The sequence below is a fragment of the Nipponia nippon genome, unplaced genomic scaffold, assembly GCF_047370975.1.
Source record: "Nipponia nippon isolate SJK-2023a ecotype South Korea unplaced genomic scaffold, ASM4737097v1 scaffold_10, whole genome shotgun sequence".
Classification (NCBI taxonomy): domain Eukaryota; kingdom Metazoa; phylum Chordata; class Aves; order Pelecaniformes; family Threskiornithidae; genus Nipponia; species Nipponia nippon.
This window is the reverse complement of record NW_028262291.1, coordinates 29,799,971-29,818,657: the sequence shown is the minus strand read 5'-3', so window position 1 is coordinate 29,818,657 and position 18,687 is coordinate 29,799,971. Positions and strand designations below refer to the sequence as shown.

The 18,687-nt window shown below is 44.6% G+C and overlaps 1 protein-coding gene across 9 annotated transcripts in view; it reads right to left on the bottom strand.

The window, feature by feature from the left end:
• MAPKBP1 (mitogen-activated protein kinase binding protein 1) overlaps positions 1-18,687 on the bottom strand; it is a 103,959-nt gene that overhangs the window by 30,905 nt on the left and 54,367 nt on the right. For 7 of the 9 annotated variants that reach the window (XM_087746287.1, XM_087746290.1, XM_087746284.1 and 4 more), the window contains 14 exons: positions 18,064-18,121; positions 14,501-14,671; positions 11,779-11,916; positions 10,767-10,949; positions 10,151-10,168; positions 9,455-9,615; positions 7,562-7,751; positions 6,392-6,538; positions 5,281-5,465; positions 5,078-5,169; positions 4,566-4,691; positions 2,726-2,796; positions 2,154-2,275; positions 1,010-1,085 (listed from right to left, as the gene is read on the bottom strand). In XM_087746287.1, the coding sequence (XP_087602413.1) occupies positions 1,010-1,085; positions 2,154-2,275; positions 2,726-2,796; positions 4,566-4,691; positions 5,078-5,169; positions 5,281-5,465; positions 6,392-6,538; positions 7,562-7,751; positions 9,455-9,615; positions 10,151-10,168; positions 10,767-10,949; positions 11,779-11,916; positions 14,501-14,671; positions 18,064-18,121 (1,738 nt within the window). The remainder of the gene's footprint in view (positions 1-1,009; positions 1,086-2,153; positions 2,276-2,725; positions 2,797-4,565; positions 4,692-5,077; positions 5,170-5,280; positions 5,466-6,391; positions 6,539-7,561; positions 7,752-9,454; positions 9,616-10,150; positions 10,169-10,766; positions 10,950-11,778; positions 11,917-14,500; positions 14,672-18,063; positions 18,122-18,687) is intronic. The other 2 variants (XM_087746286.1, XM_087746288.1) reach the window with 1 other exon arrangement.

Genomic DNA, 18,687 nt, shown 5'->3' with positions numbered 1-18,687 from the left:
TCTGTAAAACAGAAGAGATGACACTGAACAAAGTTGTTTGCTTTCCTCTCCCTTTTTACCCAGTTATTTAGACCCATCAATAATACTGCTGGTCTGTGCAGCTGAACAGATATATTTGGTTTAAAAAGTAGAAAAATTATCAGTGAAAACAAATACGATGAAGAAGCTTGTTTGGTAACTTAACTTGAGAGATATTTTGGTTGTGTCAGTTGGTCTTCCCCCTTTAAAGACAAGAATGCAATTCTTCCACATCCCAATGTACTGGCATCACTCTTAATGCTGACTCTTGAATGCACCTGGTTTACCAGGGGAAGCCCGGGACAGTGGCAGAAGCAGGCCTGCTACCCTACCCCAAGGCCTGGATGCACTCAGCAGGTGGGAAACATGAACAGACTCTCTCTAAGCAGTACTGGGCTTGTCCAGCACTCCAAGACTTGAAGAATACAGGCTCTTCAGGGCAGATGCTACTTAATTTCATGAACTCATCATGAGTTGCCCTTATATTTGCCCTCTGGCAACCACGAATTTTTCAAACACTGATCAACAGGCAGCTCCACCTTAAAAATCCTAACAAAAATAGTCAAGAAAGCCAAAATGAGCTCTCTGGAGCAGAAAGTAAAGGATTAAAGTAAATGGACTAAATAATCTCCTGACAGATACTGGTGCAGTTCTACTTGCTTTTACAGCATGGGCCTGTGCCTCACTTCAGAAACACAAAAGAGAGAGAAGTTATAGATCAAATTCAGCATTCCTTGACTCTTTTCCTGTTTTAGCCTGATGGAACGCAAATACATTACCAGCCCTTAAGGATGGAGGTACCAGGAAGCAGCAGCAGGATAAGGGACAAAGTATGGAGCAAGGGGGGGGAGGAAAAAAAAAAAAAGAAAAAAAAAAAAAAAAAAGAAAAGAAGTTCCTGTGTTCAGATTTGTATTTCATTTTCTTAGCCCTGAGCTGCATTTGGAAGAGCTGGAAAAAAGGAAGAGGGAAGAAAAAAAGAAAACCTCTTACTTTGATGAGGGTGCCATCTTCACCTTGGGATCCCTTGTAAAGCTTCTTCTGCTTCCCACTGCTTATGTTGAAAACCCTGAGGGGGACAACATAAGACAACATTTCTCATTTTGCCCAGGTACTGCTCCGTGGCTCTTGTCACCAGGACCCTTTTCTCTTTCTGCTCCTCATTCCACATGAGAAACAGGGAACACGGCCAAGCCACAGGAAGTGGAGAAATGACCTCTGGGAACTATAACCAGCAATCATTTAAAAGGTTCAAGAAACAACCTCAAAAGTAATGTAGGGGCCCAAGACTGGATGATATGATATCAAGCAGATTATCTGAATTAAAATTGAGGCTTGATTCTCAAGTCAACGATCAAAACCAAGAATTGCATCATGGCAATGAAGGAGAGGTCAAATGGGAGAGAAAACCTTGCCATGCCTTGTAATGGCTAATGGTTATGTAGCAGAAATGGTTCTTCATAAGCTTCAGTCAGTCCTCCCTGCTATAAAAATATCTGTGGCTCCTTCATACTAAAGGAAAGGGTTAAGAGAGCAAGACCCTTTATTTACATTAGAATACAAAACCAAATTACATTCAGCAGTGGTATGTAGCTATGACCGAAACATCTCACCCAGATACAACAGGAGACACACAACTACAGAGAGTCTCCTTTGCTTTGAAGGTAGAAGCAGACAGATTAGAGAAATGGATAAATAGGGAGCACAGTATGGATTCCACTTGTCCAAAGACAGTCAAACGTAACTCAAGTTTAGGTTCCTGCAGTCTCAGCTATTCCACAGGACCTCACAGCTTCTCACTAGACATGCCTTTAAAAGCAAAAATTACCACAGTGCCGTTGTTCTTGCCTCACAGCTCAATGATGTGCCAAGGAAGGCACACTTGCACTCCCAGTAGAAATGCTTTGCTCTACAGGCAACCCAGCAAGAAGCTGAGTCCCATGGGGATTTGCATATATCCACAGCTTTTTATCAGCGAGGGGAAAGGCAGAGTTCAACCTCACAGAGTGTGAGGTGAGGCCTCAGATCCGTCTGAAAATGCTGTGTCAAAGAACCTAGAGGAATGAGGAAGATGGGGCCGCCTTGGCCAACTCATTTTTGACTGCAAAAATATTTTCAAGAAAAGAAGTAAACTAACCTGATGTTACGATCCTGGCATCCAATAGCTGCGTATTTCCAGCTGGGGTCCACATCCATGTCATACAGAGTGGTCTTCCTAACAATGTGATGTGTTCGGGTAAACTGAACCCCTTCTCCTGTCTAAGCATGTGGGTAAAGACTGTGTCAAAATCAAGTAGTTAACCCATTACTAAAAACTTCTAAATACAGACGAGTCCTCTCACACAGCCAGCACAAACCAACCCTTCCCACTAACCAGGTCTGCTGGCAGCAGCTGGGACTGGAGGCACAATGAACTCCTCTCCAGCCCATACTCTTTCACCACTCCTCACAATAGCCCTGGCAGCAAAAGAAAAGCAGATATCCTAACAGTTCTCTACTTTGCATCTTGCTGAGAGAGGTCAGGCTGGGAGTAGCTGCATGCTTCACAGAACTAGTTCTCCAAATGTAATCTCTTGCATTGAGTCAGTGGGAGACACTGAGGCTGAAAGAGCAACGGGCTCATACAGAAACTCTGATATCACGCTTTAAAGTAGTTCCTTTGTGGAGAGATTATTAAATAAAAGTGCACAAAAAGCTGTAATAAGTTACCTTTTGCGCAGTGCGGAAATAGATGCTCTTGTCTGCCCCACAGCTTATCATTCGCACCTTCCCATCATTGGCTGGAACAAAAAGGCAGGAGCCGATCAAAAGATAAACACAAATACAAGGTGGAGGAAATGTTTCAATTTGTACCACTGCTGGTTTATTCCAGTCCTGATTAGCTAAGACTGACTCCTACCTAAGCAGCAGGATGCTGCAGCAAAACAGAAGGCCCTTCTCAGGGACAGCATTTGTTAATGCTCAGAGTGCATGAGGCCTTAACACAGAGGCTTTACACAACAGATTAGGATGTAATTCTGTCTTCTCCCCCCACAGTATGCTCACAAGCTTATTCTCTGTGTGCCACAGCACTCTGTGGCAATATGACAGGTTCACACTCAGTATGAGCTGAAAACGGGCAAAAGGCACTTTTCAGTCCTCGAAGTCAGTCACATGTTTCTTGCTGCCCTTTCTTACAGCAGTATCAGGCTTTCCTTCTTCCCTTAGCTCTCTTCTGTAACCCAGCTGCTCCTTCAGCAAAGCAACACCTGATAAAACTCTGTGTAATGAAAATGGATCCAATATCACACAAGCCCACTTGAACTGCACCCACTTAGAGCAGGGCTGCACTTAGCTCAGAGACTAGCACAAAGGCCTTCGCTGCCAGGGCCTTGAGTGCAGTTCCCTCATCTCCTAGGAGTTTAGCTGGCTGCATTCAAGGCCAGCTCACTGATAAGACAGACCTGCCAGAGAAACTTTTGGTGGGCTTGGAGCTCCTTGAGAAAAAAACCTGAAAAAGCCTCACAGCGGCTTCAGGAAGAAGAAGAGAAGCCTCTGCTATGAAACTTCAGCAAGGTCCCTGCCCTTCACTTGGGAGCTACTTTCAAGCTGAGGTTCTCATCCTTGAACCCCAACTGAGCTACACTGCAGCAGCATTGCAGCCACACCTGTGCCTGGCCACGTACCCTGCTGATCTGAATCCTGACCCTGACCCATGGACTCAGCTTCCTGATTTGCGCTTGGACCTGCCTTGCTGCCATGGGCTTGCCTGGCAGGCACTGAACTGTGGCTGACCCTGCTCACTGTCTCCAGACTGATCCTAACCTAGAATTGCTGACCTGTCTTATCACTATGGATTTGTCTGGTGATCTGGACTACTGGCTGGATCTAGTTACTGTCACTGGACTTGATTTGTTCCACCTTGTTCAGGTACTGTGGGACTCTCCCACTGCCAGTGAGGCCACTACCTCTGCCTGCCTTCCTGTCATCCTTGGCTACTGGCTCCCCTGGCAGAGCAGCCAGCCCTTGTTGCTCCCTGACAACAGCAAAAGACACCACACTGATGTCTGACCATCAGTAGTAACTGAGTGCTGGGGATGCAATGTGCTCCATTACCATGAATGCAAAGTCTTACACTTTGCAGTTTGCAGTGACAAATTTACTTGTGACTAGTTAATCCCAAAACGTTTTTTGTGGGTTTGGGGATTTTTTTGGAGGATGACTGTTGCACAGTTCTCCTCACTAAGAACAGTGTGTAGCCATCTGACATCAGTTAAAAGGAATAAATCATTACAGAAAACAGCTTTTCAAAGAAATGCTGAGGACTTCAATCAGGAGAGGTTTTTTGAGTGGGGAGGAAGGAGAGGAGAAAAAAACAAAAGAGAAAAGAAGGCAAATATCGTCAAATATCACCTTCTGTTAGGACTGCAGCTACAGAAGATGACAAAAAAGCAGCTGCAGCTTCAGCCTGGCCTAACCCAGTGTTCAAGCAGTTAGAATTACTTTACAGCCACAATGGGACAACAGCAGTGATCAAATCCAGCTTTGGATGGAGGCCATGATTCTCTACCTGCAAACTTCACAGCAGTGATGGAAGAAGAATGTTCATCCAGGGTCTGCTGCAGGCTGTAGTCCTTTCCAGCATCCAGGACATGAATCAATCTATCCCGACTGGCTGAGGCTAAGAGCTTTAAGCCTGTCAGAAAGTTAAAAAGAATGCAAGACCATTATTAAAAAGTCATTTGTTCTTCCAGTCACTATTTTAAAACAGCTTCTCAAGTCATCTTAGGGACAAAACATTATACTGTAGCTAACTGCACGGATGGACACAAAGGAACACCCCTGGATTTCACACTATAACAACAGACAGAACAAGTTTCAATCTCAACCTACAATATTCCAAGAAAAAGTATGAGAAAGAAGCCTGTTTTGAAGTCTGTCTCTACTGGCCCAACGCTACAAGCCTGCTCTGAAATCCAGGAGTAGCTCACCACTGAAAGTTCTGACATACCACGGCTGGACATTCTGACTTGCTCAACACTACATTCGTATGCAAAAGGGAAGAAGCTCAATTGCATTTACCTGTGTCAGGTTTGGAGTACTCCAGACATAGGATCTCAGAGTCATGGGCTTCCACCTTCAGCATTTCCCTCAGAGACTGCAACTCATATATCCTAAGACACAACATGGCTGATTTCAGTATGTTTAATAAAATTAGCAAGACCTGGTTTTGATTCTCATGCCTGCCCAGGCTGCAATCTGCGCAAGCAGCTCTATGGGATTACCTGAGAGTGCCTATCCTGTCCCCCGAAGCCAGGTGCTCCCCACTGGGACTCACACAGACAGTGCGTATCCCCACCTTCGTATCCATCACCTGTGCATCAGCTTTGTCTGCACTTCCTGCTGAGTTGTAATCAGTGTCCAGAAGTACCTGAGTGTTGTCATCTACATAGATGATTTTCATCAAGTCCTGGGGATACAATACACCCAGAAATATTAACTAGTTACAAAATATTAAAGTGAAGCACCTGCCTTAGAAATGGGGCTCCTGGCCAACATATACACTTCATTGGCACTAACGCTGTAATTGGTGGGATCTTTTAGCGAGGAGCAAGCACTCAGTCCCTTCATATTGTAGGATGAAAGTTTCACAGCTGTGTCTCATGATCACCCTTTGCAAAAGATTACCCTTCAAGCTAGAAACTAACAGCACCTCCCACACAACACACAAGCTCCGGGATTAGTGATTGTAATGTAGTATGGGACACAGCACAAATCTGGAAGACTTCTAGGGATCATCCAAGTCAGTGCATGCCTTTTGAGAAATGACAGAAAGAGCAGGAGCTTTTTCCACCATGAGCAAATTGCTGAGCACAGGCAGGTCAGGGCTGCTGTGCCCATGGATCTTCCAACACAACTGAGAACAGAGGCAAATGTCTATAAGTAATCACCGTTCTGTATGAGTATCCTCCCTCTTAGATAGATGAAGTGAGTGTAAACTGTTTCTCATTCAATTCTCCCAAACTTCATTTAATGCCTCATTTAATGCACCTTTTCCAAACAAATCTTAAAGTGGTTACACATCACAGAGATGGAGAAAAAGAGAAACAGCTCTCCTGAAGCACATGGCATGAGCCATTTTGGAAGAGACCAAGCTTGGATGGTTTATGGAAAAAGCAATAGTCCCCAGGGCCATTTCAGACAAACTATCTTTCCACCTGATATTCCCTTCATGTTTCTTCAGGTTCATACATTTTACCAGACTTGTGCTCTGTTTCCAGAGAAGCTTGTGTTGACTTCGAAATCCAAAGAAGTTTGACCCTTAACTTGGGAATACCTGTGTATGAGGAAGAGCAACCCCAAGGGCAAGGAGGTGATCAAAACCTGGGATCTTACATTGCTGAGGATGTTGCGGTGCAGGGCTGTGCCATGAATGTTGGAGCTCTCAGTGTTCCACAGACGAATGGTGTTGTCAGAGGAGCAGGTGATGAAGGAACCAGGGGGGAGGCATGACTGATTGTTGTCCTTCACCTCCGGATACATCTAAGGGTAGATAAAATCAACCCTTGGATGAGATTGCCTGGCACCCTAGGCACTGGTAGCAGGTTTCAAAACAAAATGAGATAAAAAGGCTGTCCTCCCTATTTTGTAAAGGTGAGAGCCAGCCAGTTCTCCTAATGAAAACCTGTTTGCAAACCAGAGCTTCATATTCACTTCAAACAAATGCTCACTGAGCTTCCCTGAATGTAGAACATCTCCTTAAGAAGTGTGCAACAAGCCAGCATCCTTTGTTTCTAGTAGTTCAAAGAGAGCATTTCAAAGATCATGCAACAATGACCATGCAACAACGACCTTACGCTGGTGTTTGCAACTTTCAACTACTACTGTTGATTTATAATCCAGAAGGAAAGGGTGAGATGCAATTAATAAATTAACAAAATGAGTCCTCAGCCTCTTCCCACTTCCTTTCCACTTCCCCCTTTCCTGACCACTGTTGGACATATTTCAACACATTAACAATTACATTGTTTCCTCTACCTCCTTTCCTTCCGTCTGTCCCTCTGAGGGAAAGCCAACTAGACAGACTGGAAGATGACAGCCACTTGAGAGGCTAATTCCAGATATCCCGGTAAATAGGTTAAGAAGGATCAGAGTTGAGACCTTATCACTTGTTTCATTCCTTTGACTTTGGAGCACTTGCTCACCACAGACCTGAGACAATTTTTTTGAGGTCAGCAGTAAACTCTTGTGCACTTTGTGAAAGGAGCCCCTGCATTCAGCTTTGTCCAGTTCTGCTCCTTCTCCCACCTCTCACCTTTTAATAGTGGGATTTTTTTTTTTCCCAGTAACACACTGCATCTAACGCATTTGGTCAGCCATTGCAGTGCAGCCAAAGAACTGTTCCCAGCTCCAACTCAAGCCTCGTAGCAACCACACTAACCACAGGAGGAAATCTGAGTCAATTCTTTCTCTCTGCAGTAAGTGTTTGCATTCAAACTTGGCAGCTCTTCAGATGACTTCCTCAGCTGCAACTTGCAATCCAACACTTGTGTGCAGACAACGTACCTCAATGTTCCACACGCAGGAAGAGTGGTACAAAGCGGAGTACACCTTGCCCACTTTCTTCGGGTCTTTGACATCCCACACATACAGGCTGTGGTCATTGTATACACAGGAAAGCCACTGGTTGGTGGGGTCAAAGGTCAAGGCAATCGTGTCCGGATACTTTGCATCAGCCATACCAGAGAAAAGACGACTGCACAAAGAGAGAACAAGAGTCTGGTTAACTTGCGCTCTCTTGGAGTCAGAGCAAGGAGGTGAAGCATGAGAGCTCAGGTTCTCCACGGGGTGCTGGCAAGGTGAACAATACACTGTGGCATATATAGAGAGAGAGAGAAGCTGTCTGGGAAGACCTGTCTCTTGAACAACCAGAATCCCAAAAGAAGCCTGAAAGTCCCATGGCAAAAGTCATTCTCCTTGCCATCCAACCCAGAGTCCCACCACAGACAGGTGATTGACTTTCCCTGAAGAAGGACCAAACAGGACACTTGATCATCACTGGAGCTCATCATCATTTACCAGGTAATTTCAAGGACTGATGGAGATGCAGGGATGAGGGCCAAAGCACATGTAGCACACCAGGCAGGAGCCCTGCTTCTGCAAGTGCAAAGCTTTGAGGGCTAGAAGAGCGCAGCCCAGATCCTGTCAAAAAATCAAGTCATTGATACAGTTGTGGGAAGTTCATTGCGGGCAACTGGCATCCCACAGGGAGGCTCTGGCATGCATGGGAATATAAGGAGTCCTGTGTTTTCAAGCTTCTTTGGAAGTAATTAAAAAAAAAAAAAAATTGTTGTTAAGATTGTAATCAGCACTACAAATGCATGTTTAAGAATCATATGCATATTTCTGCTCGACTGATGCATGAGAGCAGCAGAGAGTATTTTTAAAGGGTCCATGTATACAATTGTTTGACTTTAGCACTACCAGAAACTGGTAACATTTTAAATTGAAAGAGTTCCTTTTCCAGCTCCCTTACTGGAATATCATTATCTCCCACTGATCTTCTGGAGAAGGACTACACAGTGCACTGTTTGAACCTCTAACTCAAGTTCCCAAGAAAAGTTTAAAGAAAACCTGTTGAGACACAAGGAAAACAAAAGGACAAAAAAAAATATCTGTAGACGTGGGAACTCCAGATATCCAGTGGAATGATGGCTGGTGGATTCATACACCTTCAGATTTCTTCTCCCACTAGTGACAGAAGTGAAGGAGGGCAACAGAAGAAGATTGGGAAAGCCTCCAACCGGGACTGGCAAACAGCAACACATGAAGGGTTTTCTCTAGCATAAGCCTTTGCAAGCTGGCAGGCAGAACTGTATGGAAATCACATTACCCATCTCAGAAGCTGAGAAATAGAGAGCCAAGGCAGAAGATACTGGACCAAGGTAGGAAAACAAGACAACACAATGTACAAAATTGAAGGAGAAAGGCTACAGACAATAGCAGGAGATTTGGGTCTATAAAAGATTGCAAGGGAGCCTTTGAAAAAGTGCCCCATGAGAGCCTGGGCATCTCTTAGTAACATCATTATATTGCTACGGAGGAGAGTCTTCAGCCCTTACCAGTGATAAGCAAAGGATGTGCCGTGGTACAGGAACAACTGAAGTGTGCCACAGCATCCTGTGCCCTCTGCCTGCTTGCTCATGGCAACCAATGTCAAAAGGCCACCAGACCCGAGCAATCCCAGGGAGATGAGGAGCAAGATATGCTGTGTAGTTCAGCAACAAGCTTTGGGCTGTAGCCCAGCCACGCAAGGCAAGGCTGCAACAACTCTGGGAGATCTACAACAGGCTGCCAATTTAAATCCATAAAAAGAGCACACTCCAGATGGCGAAGGTCTGGGGAACAGTTCTAAGCCCCACAAGCCTCCCTTGCTCCCTTCCACCCTTTCCACGGTACCTGGCCTCAGTCACACTCGCGATGTCTGTTCCCAGAAAGTGTGGTTTCGGCAGTGTAGTGACAAAGTGAAGGTTCAGAGGGTTAAAAATCCGCACGGTGCCATCAGCACAGCCACAGAAGATGTAGTCATGATTCACTGAGATGCAGTTTGCCACAGTGGTCTGAGGAGGACACAGCACACAAAAAGACAAATAAGCAATGTGCTCTCACTTTAAAGGTCACCAGACACAGGACAGGGAGAATAGCAAATTGACAGACAAAGGAGTCATGGTCAGAAGAGCTGAAGTGAAGTGAAGTCAAGCCCTGGGAGTAAGGAAAAGCCTAAAAATCCAATTTTCCTTTCTGAGGAGCTTCCCAGCAAGGTCCACTGCAGATTCCAAGTGGTTAAGGAAAAAGCCCAGTTCCTCTGCCACACACTGGGGTGGGAGGTCAGCAGAGCTACACATTTGCTCCAGCTGAGTCTCACTCTAAACATTGTTTTTTGTTCCTCTGTGACATTCAGCACCACTGGCAGGCAAGCAGCACCTCACCCTGTACTATCACGCCAATACATTACCTGTCACAAGCAGATAAGAAAAGAAGAAAATGGATTTTCTTCCCCCTCCCACTGGGATCCATACAAATGGCAGAAAATGGTACAAAATGGAGTGTGGTGATAAGGGGATGAGTTCAATGAAAAACTTTTTTCCAACTTACTGTGAAGCTGTCTGTATTCTGAGCGAGAGTGAAAGGCAGATTTTAGAGAGGAAAGGAAAGGAAAGAAAAGAAGAGGCATTTCACTTGAGTGAAAGTGTGGAAAGATTTTTCCCTTGATTTTAATACACTGGATCCTTTCAGGTGGGCATCTTGCATTCAACTGAGAGGAAAATAAGCACAATTAAATTCTTAACTATGGGCCAACCTGGTGGTTTAGACCAACTAGCACCTACACTTGAGATGCACAAGCCAAGTAAGACACTGCAGAGTGGGTAAAAATCAGAATCCTTCTAAAACTCCTACATGTCCACACCAAGCCAGGAGGGACAACGCAGGCGTTGCCAAAGCTACATCAGGACACTGCTTTGCCAGAAGGGCAGTAGCTGTTAATGCCAAGGCTTGAGAATGAAAGAACCTCAATGATTAATAAAATCCCTTTGCCAAGAAGCAACGCTATTTTTGCCTGGCTTTCCAGAGTAAATCACAAAGTGGCAGAGGCCTAATGACTTTCACTGCTGGTGGTCAGCTTGTGCTCCCTGAGTGCCCTTATTATTTGTTGTTCCTGCTCTGCTTCAGCAGGCACAAATACTGCAGGACAGGAGGATGTAAGACTCACCCTCAGCTCCACCCACTTGTCTAGCAGCCTTTTTTCATTGAATTCACAGAGAAGGCCTGAGGATGTGATACAGAAGGTGCTGTCAGCTTTTTTGCCCCTTCCACAAGCCACGTCCGCAAAGAAGTTGTTCCTCAGTTCTCCAAGCAATCCTGAGCGACCTAGCAAGGGGACTGTGGCATTGACCTACCAATAAAAAACAGTTTGTTAGAAACAGAGCAAGGCACTCCAGGCAGACACACGTTTTTTAGAACATCAACCCTTGAGTGCTGAAGTGCCTCAAAGAAAGAGAGCTGCAAATGGCCTGCAAGGAGAGGCGCTGACACATTTTACTTGCTGCAGACCCATTGGTATTGAGACCATCAGTATTAGCACATCAGTGGAACAGAACACTATTAGTGCCACCAAAACTGCGCATCCAAATGTATGACCCAGAGACAGCAGATCAATCACTGAAGGAACAACCATTCCACAGCCAATCTGTGATTTATACCAAATGCCAAAGCAGGGTTCAAGCATGAAGTAGGAAAATCTGTTCATGAGCACGCAGAAAAACTATTGTATGTGAATTCTGTCCCCCAGAGAAGAATCAAACAGCTAAAATTTTAAACACTTTAGCTGACGCTTCAAAATAACACTCACAACCTTTTGAGATGCTCGTACCAACATCAAACAGCAACCCCCACCTCTGTGCTTCAAGTCGTTTAATGACTGCAGCTCTTTTCTAATTTTTTTTGTCCTTTGGTATACATGACTACTAAAGAACAAGCATGCTGCTATACAACTCCAGAAGCCATGTCCCTACCTCAGTGCAGGATAAGACAAGCTTTTGGTGCCTTTTGGTGCTACCAGCCCATGGGAAGACTGGGACTTGAGAGCCAGGGGTGGAGGGCTATCCTTGAATCCCAGCAAAATCAAAGAGTTCCCCCTTCCCACAGCTCACTGGGGCAAAACCCACTGTGCCGTAAGATGGAAATGCCTGTTCACATCTTGGCTTCGATGCACCTTCTCTCACCTTGGAGGTTTTGCTGTCATCCAGGTACCAGAACTTGATGTGTCGATTTCCAGCAGTGACAAAGTAACTGCAGTCCTCCGAGAATGACACAGCTGTCACTTTACTTGAGACTTTGTTGGCTGCTACTACAATGTTTTTCTGGAAACATAATTGTTTAGATAGCTTAATTTCTTTGCTCAGAAGCAAAGGAAACTCATTTCAATTACAGGCACATATCCAGTACAAACGCAGCAGCAGGGAAAAGGCAAGGCCCAAACTATTCCCCATTCATCCCTGAATACATTCTCCCCAGCATTAGCTGGGAGCATTGATTTGGCAGACAGTACAATTCACATTTACATTCAATTCCACTTCCACATTGACTGGGATCTAGAACAAATCAGCAGGCACTAATGCCTGCAGGAACTTGCTGTCTGAGCCATGAGAAACATGTTGGTTTCACAATCACCAGGAGCTCAGAGCAAACCCGTTTCCCTTTCTAAACAGCAAAAGCTATATAGGCCAGCACAAGGAGGAGCTCTCCCAGCCTCCAGGCAGCAATGAAGGCAAGGCACTCAAGATGGGGAACAGGTATTTTCCGCAGGGAAAACAGTACTGTTTCCTCCATAAATTCTCTTTTCTTTAAAGACATAATGTTTTATCAAAAGAACCAAAACACAAAGAGACCATGTATTGGAAGGGACAAAGCAAAATCTGCTACACCTCAAATGTGCAACTCAAAACGTCAGAGAGTTTGGGAAAGGAGGAAGAGCACAGCAGGGACAGAAAACATGAACGGACGCTGCCTGAGCAGAACGGTCAGATGGCAGAAGCAAACTGTCCACAATACCAGCGCTCAGTTTTCCTCCCCCTGCCTTTCCCCAGGGACTAGTGGAAGTGAGAATAAAAAAGTTTCCCCCTCTGCCTGTCGTGGGTTTTCAACCATCCAGCACATGGTTGACAACAGTGCACCACTTCTTACTCTCACTCTGTTTCCTTTACCCTTCCTTTTAGGGACTTGGTTGCTCCTAGTCTTCCCGACGCAATGCCCTCAGCGCACAAACCACGTCACTCCAAGGGCCGCATCAGATGGTGTGCTGACAAAACTGAAGAAACTGGCAACAGAGAAGTCTAGGCTGCTGCACCCTCACCATGGAGGACCCCCAACCCAGACTGGGGGAAAAGCAAGGGGGACTGCCGTTAACATAACTTCCTTCAAGACAGCACACAGAGAAAGGCCTAGGGCCCTTGCAGACCTCAACATCTGGACTGTTGCTGTGGCCTTTCTTTAGGGAAGCAAGAGGACCCTATAGACAACAGGGGGTTTATTTTCCATCACAGTCAAATGACTGACCAAGCTTCCCAGCCAGGAAAAACAGGGAAACCGAAGCAGCAGCACAGTGGATAGAAGAAGGGTTGTGGTTAAAAGTGCAAGAAAGTGCTTTGGGAGATCTGTTTTCACATTTTGGTTTCTTACTCTTCTTTAACTTCAGTCAGGTAAAGTCTCTCTAGTTTTGGTACCCAGCTTGCAAAATAGAGGCTAGCTGGACCTCCTGAGAGTCACAGTCCAGAGTGTACGCTTAGAGCATGCGTTCTTCAGCACAGAAGAGTGAGATAAGCCTTACCTCACAGGCTCTCAGGCACACAATTATAAATAGAACACAGTGAGCAGAAAAACCTGCATAAGCAAGGGAAACAAAGCTACTTGTACTCAGACCCACACGTGCCATGCGTTATGACCATCTCCAAGTCACTACTTTCATTCGTATAACTAGAAAGAACCAAAAGGCTGAGCACTCAATTTTCAACACTGACAAACACACTTAGGTTTTATCACTAGAGTTCAGCTACACAAAAAAATAGCAAGGTCAAACTTCAGCTTATGCGGGAGAGAACTAAAAGAGTTTAAATTACAGCACATGTGTACAGGAAATGTGGTGAAGAGAGTAAAATACTAAATGAACAGAGACTTACAAGCTGCATCATGTCAGATTTAACAGATGCATTGAAGTTTTTTTTAAATTGCATCTCTTTTAGAGAGGGTTACAGCACCTGAAGAGGTAGCAGTGTCTGAATAAGTGCTTAGCATTTATTAATGCAGAAGACTCCAGGCCTACTGACAATAAATGTTTCTTTTTTATATAAAAACAGCACACATTTAAATGTTTTCTAGAGGATAAGACATGGGTTTTGTTCCCACAGGGTGCTGCCCCAATCCAGTGGCAGACAGAGTGACCTCCATCAGTTTTCATCCACTGTGCTTTCTCTATGTTCCCTTTCTTAATCATCAAGGATGGGATTAGAGTATCACAAACCCTGACAAAACAGAAACAAAACAAGCCAAGAGCATCCACTACACCACAAAAGAAATCCCTGGCTGATAAAGAGTTTCCTTCCTCAACCTCATAAATTAGTTTTTAATAAGCCTCTAAAAAAAGCACAAGACTTTGACAAGGTTTCAAAGTCCAGCCTTTTCTGACTTAGCAGCAAGATGTCACACGTCTCCAAGTATAAAGAATATCCCTTCACTGAAATGACTTAGACTTTCCCTAAGGGACCATACCGCTCTCTCATGTCCAAACTTGTCTGTGCCTATGAATGTCAAAAACAAACAAGAACAACAGAATAATAATTAAAAAAAAGGCAGAAAGCAAGATGGAACTGAAATAGTTTACAGACAGACTGTCCACTCTCTTTAATTTAGCAACACCCTGTGGTACACCCAACCTCCCAGAGAACTTACCTTCCATGACCACACGTTGACAATCATGTCATGCTGGTACCCCACTGAAACAATGTACTTGGAGCTGGGGGAGAAGGCCACGCAGGCCACGCCATACTTGTGCTCCTGGAGCTCAGCCACCTGCGCTCGCTCGGCCACATCCCATACCCGAACTGCTGGCATGTGTCCACTCTGGAGGGGACAAGAACAGACACAGAACAGGCAAGGTAACCCCCGAGGTCAGTTCTGACAGATTGAAGCATGCGAATATGTGGGGGCTTGGAAAAAGATGTCTAGATGGTGCATTCACAATAGGATTAGAGGTTAGATCTCAGTTCCTTCGACTCTTTAAAGCCCAGGTTGAAACTGACAACCTAAGGAGTATATACATTTCAACAGGTGTCTGAAAGAATTAATATGATCTCCCCTGCTTTAATCCTTTTATTATGCTACTCACAAAACAGCCAGAGACTAGAACAATACTTTTGATGCACATCCCTGATCTTTGCAATGGGAACTCACAGCCAGCTCTCGAAGAGGATTATAATAGACTGGATCTATATAACAGACTGGTATCTCTGGACTCAGTGCACCAAAAGGCCCTCACATCCTCTGCTCCTAACACAATGTGGACATCCAAGATCTCAAGCCAGGTCATGCCATACAAACCCATGACATGACTGTTGTGATAACTGTCACACCCCATTTCAGGGAGGCCTCTGGGGGACTAGCAGCATCATTTCTGTCACAAAGGTAGCACATGGATGCATGCTGCCTGAAAGTGTATGGGCACGGTAGTGTCACAGAAAAAGACATTAAGGGAAAAGAGCCTCTGGTTTCACGCTTTTCTTCAGAGAAACAGAAGGTCATAGACTTCAGAAATGCCAATTCAGTCAGCACCTTCTGCTAGACAATTCTATTCTTTTGTTTGTTTGTTATTAAACCAAAATAAAACAAGGCACACAAGATGAGCTGAAATGCTGGCCAAAAACATAGAATACCAGGTTGGAAGGGACCACAAGGATCATCTGGTCCAACCTTTCTAGCACAATCTAGATGAGACGGCCCAGCACCATGTCCAGCTGAGTCTTAAACATGTTCAGCGTAGCGAAGTCAACCACTTCCCTGGGGAGATTATTCCAGTGATTGACTGTTCTCATTGTGAAAAATTTACTTCTCGTGTCCAATCGGAATCTCCCTGGGAGTAACTTGTACCCATTACCCTTTGTCCTCACATGCCTGATGAGCAAAACCTACTCGAGAGCCTGCTCGTGATTTCACACTGAAGTCTGTCAAAACAATAGCTTGCAAGATAACATATCCATGGCAACATGGCAAAATGGTACCTTCTCTGATCAGTTTTAAGTAAATCACTTGATTGTGTGGGAGAGGCAAGTCTGATCACAAGGAAAAGTCAAAGCTTTAAAAACTCAGAACTGTGCGTGTTTTAATTGTCTTGTTCAAAAGCTTTGCCAAGCAACGGCTTGTGGCCTGGAAAAACACCATGGTCAGATTTTACTGCAGTTGGTTCAGTTCTCTCTCCTGCAAGGCAGAGCTCAGGTCTCAAGGTGGCTAGCAAGATGTTACGATGAGCTGAATCAGCTGCTCATCAAAACAATTACTGTACTTAAACACATACATACATACATATGTGCGTATATACATACATACACACACACACATATATATATTTCCCAGCATCTTAGAATACACCCCAAGACCTTAACAAATTTAATTCTTATTTCATCATTTAAGAAATGCTCACCAAAAGTGAGCTCTGTGTGATCCCCATGGATAAGGAATCTATGCCTCTATGGGGAGAAAGAAAAAATAAAAATAAAAAAAAGAAAGGAAAAAAAAAATCTATTTTCTTCTGGATTTGAAAGACACAGAAGACATTCAATATGTATGGTGGCCAAGGACTAAGCTCCATGCTCTCCTTGCTGAAAAGCCAGCTATGCAGAAAACTAAGGTGTTACTAGGCAGAATTAGCATGAGGCTGATAAAAGTGAGCTTGATCAAGTGAACTCAGAAAGCATCTCCCTATCGGACCACCCAGAGCACAGAGGTTGAACTAAGACCAGACTGCTGACACCGGCAGGGGACACTGCTACACCAAGTAATAACTCAAATGTTAGACATGTGGGAGGATACCGAAAAGAGAAATGGTCTTACAACAGGGCAAGAGGAGACATGTTTTGCAACAAGGCAAAAAAAAGCTTTCAAGTATAACTGGAAAGGCTTTTTTTTTTTTTTTAAATATGAACTTGCCATTTACCCCAATGAGGTTTCAAACTGAGAAGTTTGAGTTGTCAGTAAGAAAAATACCCACTTCATTTTTTTACCACTTTTCCTACCCCACATGAAAAGAATAGAGCACCAGAGATTTAAAGAAAAATAAAAGAAGGCAACAGAATCATCAGAACTGAACACCAGGGAGGAAAAAAATATATATAGTATATATATATATTATAATTTCAATATAAAGGTTTTATATTACATTAAGACTTCTAGAGTGTAAGGAGGCATTAAAACAAATTACAGGTAGAAAACCTCATGCTTTCACTAAAAAGTTAAAAACAACAACAAACTCTGATGCTCTGATGGAAAATTTGTGCTTACTTTTTCTGTGTCAAGGTAGCCTCCATCCCAAATCACTGTTGTTTCTATCCTTGGCCTGATCCATGCAGGATTCAGGCCCAACTCGGGAGCCATCCAGTGACATGACAGCTGCCATCACTGTGGCTGCACTAGGAACCTCCGGAGCGAACAGCCTCCATCTTGACAGCTCTGACACAGGGCTGTGACATGCTTCTCTTCTCTGTGGCTGAGACTCAGGAGGGGACCTGTTTCACACATGCTCCCTCCCCACGTCTTACAGAGGCACAGAGGCTAGCAGTAAATTACCATTAATCACACACAAGCGCAAACGGAGCCCAACCATACTGGGGACAGTCAGCATTTCTGTGGATTTCTAACATCCAACAATTCCATCCTCATGACACACAGCCCGTGTCTTGAACTTCTAACACAGAACAGACATGCAGTGCACTCATCCTTGTTCTCCCCCTTGGGCATGTTTGGAAAGAGGAAGCAATTGTCGCCCCCAGCCAAACATACAATGCCAAACCACAGGCACCAGCATCTTCTGTCACCATTCCTAAAGCTTCATTCCACATGCACTTTTCACTTTTTCCACGACACTGTTACTGGCTTCAGTTACTTCCTGAAATCCTAAAGGGACAATGCTAAACTCGGACCAAGATTAAGGACCATCCGAGTACTCTTCATTGATGCTAGAGTAGAACCATGCTCTGTGTCCTTCCACTTATTTTCACTCCACCTTCAGCCCACGGATGCCACCCTAGAGGATCCATCCCCCAAGCTGAGGAGAGACAACACACTGAAAAACCGCCAGCAGGAGCACCCAGAGTCGCCCATAACCCAGTAGGTCCACCCAGAGGTGCAACGCTGAAATAGATTTGTCTGTGTCAAGGCATCTCACTGGCTTGTTTCTTCTAACACCCTCTGCCTTGCTTCAAAATGCAATGGACAAGATGTGCCCTCTCTCCTCTCACACTTACCTCTCCTGTAACCAAATATTTTCCATCTGGAGAGAAAGCAAGTGCTGTAATTGTTTTCCTAAAACAGAGAAAGTGACACTGAGAAACATTTCCAACATGTGATTTTGTTTCAATACGTCATGACTGGGGAGTAGGTTGGGATGAACTGGAAAGGGGCTAAAATCACACATAACAGCCTGACACAACAGTTTTGCTTTACCAGAGGTTAACACTTGTCATGGAAATTCCCTGCTGCCCAAATGTCAAGCAGCATGCCTACAGCACCAGAAAAGCTCCAAAAGTCAAGGTTCATCCTTGTGCCTTTTTTCCAGATGCAGGACCATGTCCCAGTCCTGGCTTCAATAATGAGTTTTAGGTGGAGAAAAAAAAAAGTCAGATACCACGGAGTTCTAGTAAGATCTCTCCATGTCATGCCTATTAGCAGTTCCTCATGGGACCACAATGTTTATGAGGTGGTGCCTCATCAGCAATAGCACCTCACATTAGAAGGAGCTGGAGTCAAACTGGCAGGCAGCCTCTCCCCAAGGCAGCTCTCACTGAGGGAATTTAGCCTGGAGCAACAGCAGTTCCTGCACTTCACTCAAGCCATAAAAACCTTGAATTCACCTCCCACAGAAAGCAAGC